The 14,412-nt window shown below is 40.4% G+C and overlaps 1 protein-coding gene across 4 annotated transcripts; it reads left to right on the top strand.

Annotated features, from left to right (window-relative positions):
• Nucleotides 1-290: 290 nt before the first annotated feature.
• On the top strand, nt 291-12,967 carry mzt2b (mitotic spindle organizing protein 2B). 4 transcript variants are annotated; one of them, XM_047371689.1, is made up of 5 exons: nt 291-421; nt 500-715; nt 796-953; nt 8,339-8,476; nt 12,365-12,967. In XM_047371689.1, exons 2-5 carry the CDS (start codon nt 540-542, stop codon nt 12,508-12,510), a joined length of 618 nt encoding a protein of 205 aa, XP_047227645.1. In that variant the 5' UTR covers nt 291-421; nt 500-539; the 3' UTR covers nt 12,511-12,967. The 4 variants fall into 4 exon arrangements, with proteins under 4 accessions (XP_047227645.1, XP_047227643.1, XP_047227646.1 ...); XM_047371687.1 differs by having other exon boundaries at nt 294-421; nt 527-715; XM_047371688.1 differs by having other exon boundaries at nt 308-416; nt 527-715.
• Nucleotides 12,968-14,412: the final 1,445 nt, after the last annotated feature.

Consider the following 14,412-nt stretch of genomic DNA (forward strand, 5'->3'; position numbering starts at 1 on the left):
CCTTCAATGTATTTTATTGGGACTTCAAATGATTGACAAACACAAAGTAACGCCTCATTGTAAAAGGTAAACAATAAAGAAACAGTGTTATAATATCATTGCTGAGATAAACACTACAACTATATACATTTATTTGTCTTTTTATTAAATTATAGTTTGGCGATGTTATAGCTTATACATTACTGTTTAAGGTAAGTATGCTAACTATAAAAAATACACTAAAGTTAATTTGTTTTAAACTAGAGCGCTCGCACAAGGTTTCAGCACTTGTGACTACATATCCCATCATCCCGCGCGGAGCTATTTCGCAGCGTTTACGCGTTTCGGGCGCGTCTTGTTTTACCAACGTTGTGTTGTTGTAAGCGGTGTACTACTCTCTGGTTGACAGCAATAATTTAGTTGAACGAAGCATTGAGGTTTGGTATGTTTATTAATTTACTGTGTTGTTGTCCCGTTTGTGTTCATATCATCCTGGGCGGGTAAAAGCTTTCTGATTCAGTTGTTTCTGCTCTCACCATTAATTCAGGTTTACATTAGTGATGTCTCAGCAGGCCCAGCAGACGGGGCCCACGGCTCCTGACTCCCCCGTGCTGGTCGTCACAAGTAACGTGCAGAAATATGCCATAAAGAAGAAAAAGGTTCTCAATGCTGAAGAAAATGAACTCTTTGAATTGACTCAAGCTGCAGGGATCACTGTGGACCAGGAAGTCTTCAAGTGAGTGTCTTGTAATTAGCAGAAATCCTAGTTTTGTGCTGCTTGTGAAGGAGTGAACTGATTTCTTCTTGCCCTCCCAGGATTATCGTGGAACTGTTGAAGATGAACGTGGCCCCTCAAGCAGTTTTCCAGACTCTGAAGGCGATGTGTGCAGGTCAGAGAGTAGCTGAAAGCTGTGAAGAATCCTCAACCGTCACCCACACAACGAGCATCACCACAGCACCTACAGAGGTCAAAGGTTAGTGTGTTTTGATTAAGTTGGACAAAGAACGGACAGCTGCCTCAACAATTGAGTAAATAAAATTACCCTAAAAGACTTGTTCAGGTATACAGTACTTTGCAAGTATTGATACCTGTTGATGTTTTTCACAAATAATTATGTTACAACCACAAACTTCTATTAATTCAATTGCTCAGTCTAACGTGACAGAGCAAGGCTTCCTACAAGTCTGGAATTTGCTTTCATTGTTTTCCAGGTCCTGATATGTATGGAAAAACACGTTTTCCAGACCTTTTATTTTTCTTCTTCCATTTTCTAAAGAGTGAAAATCTTAAAATGCTTGATAAATTCTGGGGATTTTAAATGTATTCATATTTAACAAGCTTTATGTCAGATTTGTCACATCACAGCTTGATTTTTGCATTTTACTCATCAGTATTTTGGATTTTGATTTACTTATAGTCTGTAACAATGGTTCGTTGGCTCGGGTTAAATGCCAAACCATTTTTTTTTACAAGTACAGCAAAAGTGCTAATGTTGACAAAACTATTTTTGAAGAATCTGCCAAGAGTTATAAACTTTAAAATAGAGATGCTTTAATCTTAGCCTAAATGCCAAAAAAAAAAAAAACACTTGAAGCTAATTTCTGCATTGTTCTGTTTCATGTGTGGAACCCACAGATATTATGACCCAATATACTATTCATGTAGGTAAAGGTTACTTGTTTTGTACTCAGATGTTCAAAATGTTCTGATTCTCTCATCTCTAGCAAGATCAAAGTGACATCGTTCTGTTCTTGAGGCCTTGATTAAGGGATTCTTGCAGCTTGCTTATGACACATTATTTGGGCTCAACTTCATTTCTTGTGTGGTGTCCAACAAATGTTAAATACCAAAGCTACAGTAGTAAAAGTTCTGCATTTGAGCTGTTTAGTGTAAAAAATCCTCGTCAGAAAGATCTTTTTTTTTTTTTTATTCTTACCATCTCAAGAAAAAGAACAGCTTTCTCAGTTCTTGTGGAGTATGAATTGGCTTGTACTGTTACTGATGCCTTTCAATGTTTGTACGACTCCAATTCCAATGAAGCTGGGACGTTGTGTAAAATAAAAACAGAATGCAAAGATTTGCAAATCATGTTCAATCTATCATTAATTGAACACACAACAAAGACAAAATATTTCATGTTCAAACTGATAGGCTTTATTGTTTTCTTTGCAAATATTCACTCATTTTGAATTTGATATCTGCACAACATTCTAAATCATCTGGGACACGTTCATGTTTACCACGATGTTACATTGCCTTTCCTTTTAACAAAACTCTAAAAGCGTTTGGGAACTCAGGCAGTAATTGTTGAATCTTTTTTTCCCACTCTTACTTGATGAACATTATTGTATTTTGTGCTTCATAATGCGCCACATATTTTCAATAGGAGACATGTCTGGACTGCAGGCAGGCCAGACTAGTACCTGCACCTTTTTACTATGAAGCCACGCTGTTGTAACCCTGAAAAGACGTTGCTTTGGTGGCAGCAGATGTTGCTCCAAAACCTGTGTGTACCTTTCAGCATTAATGGTGCCTTCACAGGTGTGCAGGTTACCCATACCATGGGCACTAACACACCCCTATACCATCACAGATGCTGGCTTTTGAACTTTGTACTGATAACAAATCAGGATAGTCCTTTTCCTCTTTGGACTGGAGGACACGAGGTCCATGATTTCCAAAAATAATTTAAAATGTGGACTCGTCAGACCACAGCACACATTTGCACTTTTGTCAGTCCATCTCAGATGAGCTCGGGCCCAGAGAAGCTGGCGGCGTTTCTGGGTGTTGATGATATATGGCTTTGCTTTGCACGGTAGAGTTTTAACTTGCACTTGTAGACGTAGTGATGACTGTGTTAACTGACAGTGGTGTTCTGAAGTGTTTCCTGAGTCCATGTGGTGAAACATGTTACAGAATGATTTTTTTAATACATTTTTAATGCAGTGCATAATGAGGGGTCGAAGGTCATGGGCATTCAATGTTGGATTTCAGCCTTGCCCCTGACATGCAGATATTTCTCCAGATTCTCTGAATCTTTTGATGATATAATGGCCTATAGATGATGAAATCTAATGTACGCTGAAAAACGTTGCTCTTAAACTGTTGGACTATTTGCTCATGCAGTTGTTTACAAAGTGGTGAACCTTACCCCATCCTTGCTTGTGAATGACTGAGACATTAGGGGAAGCTGCTTTTATACCCAATCATAACACTCACCTGTTTCCAGTTGACCTTTTCACCTGTGGAATGTTCAAAACAGGTGTTTTTTGAGAAATCTTCACCTTTCCCAGTCTTATGTTTCCCCAGTCATAGCTTCCCAGCTTATTTGAAAAGTGCTGCAAGCATCAAATTCAAAATGAGTGAATATTTGCAAAAAAACTATGAAGTTTTCAGTTTGGACATAAATATCTTCTCTTGGTAGTGTATTAAATTGCATATAGATTGAACAGGATTTGCAAATCCTTGTATTCAGTTTATAATTACGTTTTACACAACGTCCCAACTTCATTGGAAATAAGGTTGTAGAACCAGGTTTATTTTTCACGTTTTGGGGTGGTATTAATGTCTAAAGAGCAAGGAGACTCCTCTGCTTCAATGTATTTTAAGGATCTGTGTATAGTATATTCTTCTGGATTACCTTCCTTTTATCCAGATGATTAGTTTTGAATGTTAAGTTGATTGATTCTAGGATACAAATGATTCAGACTCTTATAAAAATAACTAAGAATCCCAACAAAAGAGATCTGGTGGGATTGTTTTCCTACATATTTGTCATTCCAGACTTTTTCCATACTTAAACTTCCAGAGTCCTTTGTTTTCTTTAAGCCAATGTTTTAAGCATATATTAAGAAAATAATTAGTCAATTAATTTATGTTGGTTGTTTCTTCAGAGGTCAGGTTTTTACTATAGAACCCACATGAATGGGTGGGTTACAAAGCCTTTTTTTCTATGTTTTGGGAATCCAGTGAACCACAATGAGATAGCCTTAATCTACAAATAGAAAAAAACATGGAGCTAGTCAGCCTTCCCAGGTGCCATCCAACCAAAATTATTCTAAGAGAGCATCAACAAGTCATACAGGAGGTTACAACAGAGCCCAGCATAGCATCTAAAGCACTCTTGGCCTCTGTTGAGGTCAGTGATCATAGTTCCCCTGTTAAAAAAAGAAAGAGATTGGACAACAATAGCCTCCATGGGTGAGCTGCAGTTTGAAAATGACCCAGCATTTCAGAACATCATACCTACAGTCAAACATGTTGGTGGTAGTGTGTTGATGTGGGGCTGTTTTGCTGCTTCAGCACCTGGATGATGTCCTGTAATTGATGGAACCATGAATTCTACTCTCTAGCAGAAAATCCTGGAGGAGAATCTCCATCCTTCAGTTTAGGACCTTAAGAAGTGGCCTAGTACAATTCGGGACTTAAATGCTGACTTTGGATCCAGACCAATCCAATCAAAAAGAACATTGGGCAAAACTTTCTCAACAGTTGTGTAAAAACTGATTGCTAGCAACTTCCAAACATGGAAGTTGATTTCAGGTTTAGGGTGTTGTAAATATGAATCTGAGAATATTATTTAATATTAATATTTTAATATTAATATTTTAATATTTTACCAAATAATATTTCGGTCTGTTAAGGATTGTCCTTTGAATACCAGCCCAGTAAGTCGATGGTATTAGGACAGAATAGAAAGGTGTGAGACGAGCTCTGGTATTATTGAACAGCATAAACTCTGCACACATATGGAATGAATTCACACAATTTCTTAAAATACAAAAATTTATTAACAAAAATAAGTCAACTCAAAGTCAAACATATTTCAATCAACAAACTCGTTACTATGCTAAAACAATTAAACTAAACTACCAAGCAGAATTAAAGACTAATGGGCTATGTACAATATAAACAAGTTGATTAAAGATGATTGGAAATCATGACCAAAAGAGTGATGCAACATTACCATGCAATGTTTATGTTTGAGAACCAAGGATTATCTTGAAGAATCTGGAAGTGAAGTTAAGTTAGTCTTGGAACCAACTTAGGAAATAATCAGCAAACGTTTAGACAACCCTTCACAATGCAAGATCAGGTAAAATATTATTTTAATAAAATAATGTTTTAAATAATGATTTGCCGAATAAAACCAACCTCCTGGATGACTAATTCTCAAAGGTGTCTAATTAACTGCCTTTATTTATTAAAATAATATTTGAAGAAATATTATTGAGTATTTTGGAAAAGAGCCAAATCTTCCTGGAGAAATGGGCTTAATGGTGTTTACATAGCTATCAAATCTAGTAAATGATGTTCAGGGACGATTATTCACTAGCTTGAAAACCAACAACCTTTGTTTTGAATAGTCTTTAGTAGCACATGTTCTCTACCGGTTAGCCGTTAAGGTAACAAAGAAGCTAGCTAAAGTGCTAAGCTAGAAGATAGCTTAGCACCAGAATCAACACATACCTTTAAAATACCAGGGTTAAAATGCATAAGCGCTGACGGCGCGTTATGAGCAATGTTCTGGTTAAAACCACCCTTTAAATAAAGTTTATCTTAGCTTTAAAACATACAAAGAACACGGAACCGGCGCGTGCCGTAGCTAGCCTACTAGCGCTAAAGATAGCCAGGTTCCACAAAACAAACTTCATAACATGAAAACGTTTAGATCATTTCATCCTAAACCTATCTGTTAATCTGCCCAAACCTAACCTCTGACCATGGTGAGTAAATGTTGTCCAAGGGCGATGAAGTTCGAATAAACGTCCACAGTCAACAAGCGGTTGGTTTTCAGCTAACCTCTGCGTTCGCTTTGTGAGCAATAGCGTTAGCTCCGGAGGGCTGGGTGGCTGTTCGTTACCGTAACACGGTGGGACAAGCCGTAGTCCGTCCTTGCGGCTCGGCTTGTAGAAACAGCTTCTCCACCGGGATCTCTCCTCGATACAGGTCCTTCTCAAAATATTAGCATATTGTGATAAAGTTCATTATTTTCCATAATGTAATGATGAAAATTTAACATTCATATATTTTATATTCATTGCACACTAACTGAAATATTTCAGGTCTTTTATTGTCTTAATACGGATGATTTTGGCATACAGCTCATGAAAACCCAAAATTCCTATCTCACAAAATTAGCATATTTCATCCGACCAATAAAAGAAAAGTGTTTTTAATACAAAAAACGTCAACCGTCAAATAATCATGTACAGTTATGTACTCAATACTTGGTCGGGAATCCTTTTGCAGAAATGACTACTTCAATGCGGCGTGGCATGGAGGCAATCAGCCTGTGGCACTGCTGAGGTCTTATGGAGGCCCAGGATGCTTCGATAGCGGCCTTTAGTTCATCCAGAGTGTTGGGTCTTGAGTCTCTCAACGTTCTCTTCACAATATCCCACAGATTCTCTATGGGGTTCAGGTCAGGAGAGTTGGCAAGCCAATTGAGCACAGTGATACCATGGTCAGTAAACCATTTACCAGTGGTTTTGGCACTGTGAGCAGGTGCCAGGTCGTGCTGAAAAATGAAATCTTCATCTCCATAAAGCTTTTCAGCAGATGGAAGCATGAAGTGCTCCAAAATCTCCTGATAGCTAGCTGCATTGACCCTGCCCTTGATAAAACACAGTGGACCAACACCAGCAGCTGACACGGCACCCCAGACCATCACTGACTGTGGGTACTTGACACTGGACTTCTGGCATTTTGGCATTTCCTTCTCCCCAGTCTTCCTCCAAACTCTGGCACCTTGATTTCCGAATGACATGCAGAATTTGCTTTCATCTGAAAAAAGTACTTTGGACCACTGAGCAACAGTCCAGTGCTGCTTCTCTGTAGCCCAGGTCAGGCGCTTCTGCCGCTGTTTCTGGTTCAAAAGCTTAACCTGGGGAATGCGGCACCTGTAGCCCATTTCCTGCACACGCCTGTGCACGGTGGCTCTGGATGTTTCTACTCCAGACTCAGTCCACTGCTTCCGCAGGTCCCCCAAGGTCTGGAATCGGCCCTTCTCCACAATCTTCCTCAGGGTCCGGCCACCTCTTCTCGTTGTGCAGCGTTTTCTGCCACACTTTTTCCTTCCCACAGACTTCCCACTGAGGTGCCTTGATACAGCACTCTGGGAACAGCCTATTTGTTCAGAAATTTCTTTCTGTGTCTTACCCTCTTGCTTGAGGGTGTCAATAGTGGCCTTCTGGACAGCAGTCAGGTCGGCAGTCCATGATTGGGGTTTTGAGTGATGAACCAGGCTGGGAGTTTTAAAGGCCTCAGGAATCTTTTGCAGGTGTTTAGAGTTAACTCGTTGATTCAGATGATTAGGTTCATAGCTCGTTTAGAGACCCTTTTAATGATATGCTAATTTTGTGAGATAGGAATTTTGGGTTTTCATGAGGTGTATGCCAAAATCATCCGTATTAAGACAATAAAAGACCTGAAATATTTCAGTTACTGTGCAATGAATCTAAAATATATGAATGTTAAATTTTCATCATGACATTATGGAAAATAATGAACTTTATCACAATATGCTAATATTTTGAGAAGGACCTGTACAGTTTTGCTTCTGTGGGGCCTCGAAGAGAAAATGTAAGCAACTCTTACACCTTAATTTCCCCGTTCATGAATGAAAATACCGGATACACAGACAGTATTTCATTCTACTTAACTTTGCATATGATCGATGATCGTATGGCTTTGGATCCAGTTGAATTGATGTCTTTTTGCCAGCAAAAGACATCAGCGTGCTTTCCTCTCCTATCCGGTCCCTATGGAAGAGGAAGACTTGTGGAAAGGTGGGGGCTTTTATTTGGGTAATGGCGCCACAGGAAGTCCGTAGTTACCCCCTTTCCTGGCTGTGCTGGAAGAAGGTTAATGCACTTTATTTTGAAAAGTTCCAGGAAAGTATGTACCGGAGTTTTAGTGTTGAAACCCATGGCTGTGGTCCCAACAAGGGCGATATACTTTTTCACAAAGGTGCAGGTTGGTTTGAATAGCTTATTCCCTTTAATAAGTGGAATTATTTGAAAACTGTGGTTTTGCATTTACTCAGGTTATCTCATATTGGAATTTGTTAGATGCTGATAATACCAGAGAAATGTAATGGGCCAAAACAGTCACAATAATTAGTTGTCCCCCACATACAGGTTTTTCTGTGCTCCTCACTACCTGTTTCAAACCTGTAAAATGCAAATGTTCCTGAAGTTTAGTTCAAACTTGAATTACATTGCACAATGAAGACCAAGCATAGCAGTTAAATACATAAGCTGAACCTCACTCTGTGCATGTCACTGTTTCTTCAGATTTATTTTCTATTCCCCACAAATTGTTTCTTTTCTTTCCTGTGCCTCCTGTTTCCTGAAGATGAGGAATCTTTGGTCTCTGGGAAAATACCTAAGCCGGCTGCACCTCACCATTCAGCGTCAGCCCCCAGATCCGCAAGGGTCAACACTAAGATTGTGGTCTACGGCCCCCAAGACTCTAACTCTTCTCACTCTCAAGGTCCCCTCGGCAGCACTGTCTCCTTCACCCCCATCTGCCCTCCCAACCCATCCTGCCCGGTTTTTCCTAGAAATAGAAGTGCTCTTCTTATTTACAATACGAACCTAGACTTCTTCATTTCATAAGTTATTTTGAAACATTTTCCTGTGCGTGTGTGTGTGTGTGTGTGCATGTATGTGTGTTTGCATGCATGCGTGTTTGCAGTGGAGAACTAGAACATGCCCTTGGTTGTTTACTGTGCAGTTAATTAATTAAAAAAAATTTTTTTTTTCAAAGTTTATAAATGGAGACTATTTTAGATCAATTTAGATCAATTTTACAAAAGCAGAAGTACTCTAAAATAGCTTAACGTAATGATCTTATGGCTGTCAATGTTATGCTTTCAATCAATGTTAGCATATATGCGTTAAATAAGAGCAGTTTTCATTTTAGGACCTTTTTACAGATAAATCGGTTATCTTGTTAAGCATGTTTAGCTGCAACTACAGCTTGATTTGCTCTGAGAACTGAACTTAACTAATGTGGAACAATATTCTTCATCATCTTTGACTTATATTTCAAACTTTAAAATGTAAATGGGATTTACATTCACTCTATTTCATTTTTAAATTTGCTCCTCCTAAAACACCAGATCAATTGGAGTGACATGCTTTAAAGTACTGTGTAATGAGGAATAAAAACAGTTAATGTACATAATTTAATCATTCTTCTACAATCTATATGCTTAGAAATATGAATATTCTGTATATTTCTGATTTATTTAGCATCGGTCAAAAATAATTACACCTCCAGTAATGATTATTAGAACACCCTCCAGGAACTGGTCAAAATTGTAATCAAGGATTATATTTATTCTTAATTACACTAAGGTGTTCTCCCTACTGATTTGAGTAAGTATAAAGAAACATAAAAACAAATGTAGATTAAAACAAAGGAAGCTTCATGAAGAAGGAATGGGATGTTCAGAATATTATCTAAGCTGATTAGTCTAACTTTTATTAAAGGTTTATCTGCCCATTAGGAGTTTAAAAGGCTTTGCTGTCTTTCTCTGGATTATAACACCCAAAGTTAACTTAACGAGGAACAAGTTGAAAAAAGCATAAGGAATTTTTTCAAAACCATCCTAGCTCCGTCACCTTCCAACACCAAAAGGTCCATGATAAAACAGGAAAAGGGGAGTGCCTACAGTGTGGTCCAGAATCGGGCTCTTGGCTCAATCATGGGACCAACTGAATCACTTCAGATCAACCCTGCCCTCTCTGCACTTGGCTGAGGGTAAAATGTCCGCACAAACAGCAATTCATCCAGCTGAAAGGTCACTCTAAGACAGCAAGGTTAATAACAAATTTTAAAAAATGTCTTGGCAGTTCCTTACTTTGGATTTTGAACTTGGTGACACACATAAATAAAGTCATTCAGTGATGCTGTACATGGCCCAGTGATGGAAAACAAATAAAATCTGGAGAAATATCAAACAAAAATTAGACAAATGTAGCGAAGTGTGTGATGCAAACAAACACATTTTTGGCAACAGAACCTCCAAACTGTTAGTCATCAGTCCAACCCATCGTCATCTATCGCTTATCCGGGACCAGGTCGCTGGGGCAGCAGTTTAAGCAGAGATGCCCAGACTTCCCTTATCCCAGACACGTCCTCCAACTCCTCTGGGGAAAGCCTTCCCAGGCTAGCCGAAAGACATAATTCCTCCAGGGTGTCCTGGGCCTCCTCCTGGTGGGACATGCCTGGAGGCATCCAAAACAGATGCCTAGGCCACCTCAGCTGACTCCTGGAGAAGCAGCAGCTCTACTTCAAGCTCCTCTCGGATGGCCGAGCTCCTCGCCTTATCTCTAAGGGAGTGCCCGGCCACCCTGTGGAGTAGGCTTATTTCAGCCACTTGTATCAGGGAACTTGTTCTTTCAGTCATGACCCACAGTTCATGCCCAGGTGAGGGTATGAACATAGACAGACTAGTAAATCCAGAACTTCGTCTTTCGGCTTAGCTCTCTGTTCTCCACAATGGACCGGCGCAGCTCCTGCATGACTGCAGCAGCCGCATCTCTCTGTCTGTCAATCTCCCGCTCCATGCTTCCTTCACCCAGAACAAGACCCAGAGATACTTGAACTCCTCCCCCTTCTTTTGAAGGGGAACCGCCACCCCGGTCTGCCAGTCCAGAGGCACTGTCCACAATCGGCATGGGATGTTGAAGGGGCATGTCAGCCACAACAGCCCCGCAACATCCAGACCCTGCGGTACTCAGCACAGATCTCATCCACCTCTGAAGCCCTGTCACTGCAGAGCTTTTTGACCACCTTGGTGACTTCAGCCTGGGTGATGTCGTACTACGAGTGCTCAGTTTCTGCTTCCACCAGGGAAGGTGTGACGGCAGGATGTAGGAGATCCTCTAAGTACTCCTTCTATGGCTCCATAATGTCGAGGTCAGCAGCTCCCCACCCCCACTCTAAACAATTTTGGTGAAGCACTAGTTAACTCTTCTGAGGCGCCGGATGGTTTCGCTTTGAGGCCGACTGATTCCTTCTCCATGGCTTCACCAAATTCCTCCCAGGCCCGGGTTTTTGCTTCTGCTACCAACTGGGCTGTGGCACACATGGCCTCCTGATACCCACCAGCTGCCTCAGCCAACCAGAACCAATAAGACTCATTCTTAAGCTTGATGGCATCCCTTTCTGTCCATGTCCATCACCGGGTTTGGCGATTGCTGCTGTGACAGGCACTGCAGACCTTATAGCCACAGCTACAGGCGGTAGCATCGACAAAAGAGGTGGAGAACCCATGTGCTCAAGACATGTGCCCGGAGGTCTGAAGACCCAACTACAAAGTCGATCATCCACTTCAGGCCTAGGGTGTCCTGTTGCTAAGTGCACTGATGAACACCCTTATGCTTGAACATGGTGTTCGTTATGGACAATCCGTGACTGCTAGCTAAATACCACTCTGGTTCAGGGAGGCCATTCCTTCCAATCACACCCTCCAGGTGTTGCTGACATTTCACATGTGGGCGTTGAAGTCCCCCAGCTGTTTGACCAAGTCCCTGAGAGAGAGACACTGTCCAGTATCTTCGACAGGGACACCACCCAACTATTTCTAGCTGATATCTTTTAACCTCTTGCACAAGCTTGGGCTCCTCTCCCCTTAGTGAGGTGACATTCCACATCCCTAGTGCCAGTTTAATTGTCCAGGGATCAGGTGGTCGAGGTCTCCCCCTTTGACCGCCACCAGATCCTCTTTGCACAGGTCCCTCATGGTTCCCCTTGTAGGGGGTGGGCCCACTGGGGGATGGCCTCAAATCTCTCATTTGGGTTTGACCCGCCCAGGTCCCACGAGGAGTAACATGGCCACCAGTTGCTCACCCCACCCTAGGCCTGGCTCCAGGGTGGGGTCCCGGTTCTGCCATACAGGGTGATGTCATGCACAGAACTTCAGAAGAAAGTAGCTAATGTATGTGAAGGTCAACTCTGGTGTTATATGCATCCCTGAAAGATATTGAAGACTGTGGCATTCTATGAAATATATCCATGTGTTACAATGAAAAAAGATTTTATGTACTTATCAGACATTGGCTGACAAGCTAAGAAAGGTTTCATCAAAAAATTGTTCACAACAATATATGCCTACATTCAGATAATGTTAAACTTTAGAGAAGCGCTATCTAATCACACTTTATTACTAAAAGCATTTTAGTGATAATGACATGGATGTGAAAACTTCAATGTGTCTCAGTTTCGTTTGGCAACACATGCTGCATCTGTCCCTGTCATTGCCTTTCGTAACTCCATGCTGCTTGGAACCAGAGAATGAAAAACACGTCCTAGTAATACAAGATTGTATTTTCCTCTTTAACTTGTTTATTCATTGTGTTTGTTTTGCAGTGCGCAATAAAGCTGGTGCAAACCAGAGTGACAAAAGTCGAGAGCCCTCCAGCCAGAAGGTGCAGCGGCAGCCAAGCGCCACCAGAGGGCAGAAGACCAAGAGCTCAGGCAGCAGTAGCTCTTCTTCACAGATCAACTCCTCATGAGAGTATAATCAGTGTGGGACCTTTTGTAAATATATAGGTTAAATTGTGTTTTACATTATCAGAAGAATGGTTTTACTTCACAAATGGCTAGATTTCTTTGTTCTTTGTTGTAGTGTTATATGCCTTTGGCTTGCAAATGACAAGAAAATGTTTCAGACGTATTTATTTTGGGATAATATCTTGTGGTACTTTGGAAAGTCAGTGAACCAAAGTCATCTTGACATTAACCTTGACAGATAAAACTAAAGCAACTTATATGTGACAGATATTAAAATGGAAAGAGTGTTTTTATTTTAATTCTTTATGACCTGCAAAGAAATTTCAAAACATGTTTAGATGATATTGCCATGCTTTCCCCTGCAGAGTTATTTTAGTGCAAGTTTGCTTTCGGCACAAGGGCTGTCAAATTGATTACATTTTTTTGTAGAGCAAAAAAAAAAAGATCCTTATTCTTGTTCATAATATAGTCATTGTAGTCAAATGGAGCATCTTACCCGAAATGTGTATTCATGGCATGGAAGTGACATGCAAAAAGTAGAAAGTCAAATATGTTTATTTAATTTCTACTGAAAAACTCCAATGCATTTATGTGTGTGTGTGTGTGTGTGTGTGTGTGTGTGTGTGTGTGTGTGTGTGTGTGTGTTTTATGTCATTAATTTCAAATAAACAAAGCAGTGATGAACTTATCATGTTTGCTGTATTGTTTTTTTATGGTATGATACCTTTCTCACTTTCTCCCAAATCTGCCCTTTGCTTTTGTCAGCTTTTAAGATCTCCACACACGGCAGCTCATTTTTTTTCTGCTGTAATAACTTAAATGTAATGTTTTGAATATTTACCTGTAAGTCATAAACACACTTTGCTGAATTAACAGAATTCACTGAGCCCAGTCTTTAAAAAACACAGGCCTGTTTTATTGGCCTTGGCTTGCAAAAGCTATGGATACTTTTTTCATTTTTTCACATTAACCTCTTGCCAGCGTTTCCCATTCTTCTTAGCAAAATAGCTCAAACTCAGTCAGATTGAATAAAGAACATCTGTGAACAATCATTTTCAATTCTTGCCACAGATTTTCCATTGATTTTTGGTCTGGACTTTGGTTAGGCAAGTCCAACATGTAAACATGCTTTGATCTTGACCAGGCACGTTCAGCTCCAAGTCCTCAAGGGCCAGTGTCCTGCTGGTGTTTAAGATGTGTCCCTGCTCCAACTAAGCTGATTCAAATAGTGAAATTACCTCCTCAGAGTTTCGAGTTCTGCAGAGGCCTGCAAATAAAGCATCATTTGATTCAGGTGTGTTGATCCAAGGAAAGAACTAAAACATGCTGGATACAGGCCCTTGAGAACTACCCCAGTCTACGGTCTTTTACAACTTCCAACAGGGTTTCTTCCAGGATAGACCTGCATTTTGCCCAATTTCATCATCTCCCCAACTCTGAACAGCTTCTCCTAACACTGCCAAAGAAATGCATCCCATTGCCTGATGCTGCCACCTCGGTGTTTGATGATGGGCATCGTGTTTCTAAGGAGACGGTCAGAGATTTACACAGCATTTTGGATGTAAGGAAAACGATTCTGATCTAGAAACCCTGTTTGTTTGCTTCGTTCCCTAGATTAATCAATCAATCGACCTTTATTTTTAGAGCACTTTACAGAGTGCTTTGCAGTTCCATAAAACTTAAAAGGAAACCATAAAAATGACCAATAAGACACAAATACCTACAAGCAAGACTTCTCAGGGTTTTCTTTCAACAATACATTTCTCATTGGCACTCATACAAAAGGCTAGATTCAAGAAATGTTCTATTGATGGTTGTCCTGTCAACAGATTCTCTCACCTGAGCCGTGGATACCTGTAGCTCCTCCAGAGTTACTAATGGGCCTTTCAGCTGCTTCTCTAATT

Source organism: Girardinichthys multiradiatus, chromosome 8, assembly GCF_021462225.1.
Source record: "Girardinichthys multiradiatus isolate DD_20200921_A chromosome 8, DD_fGirMul_XY1, whole genome shotgun sequence".
NCBI lineage: Eukaryota > Metazoa > Chordata > Actinopteri > Cyprinodontiformes > Goodeidae > Girardinichthys > Girardinichthys multiradiatus.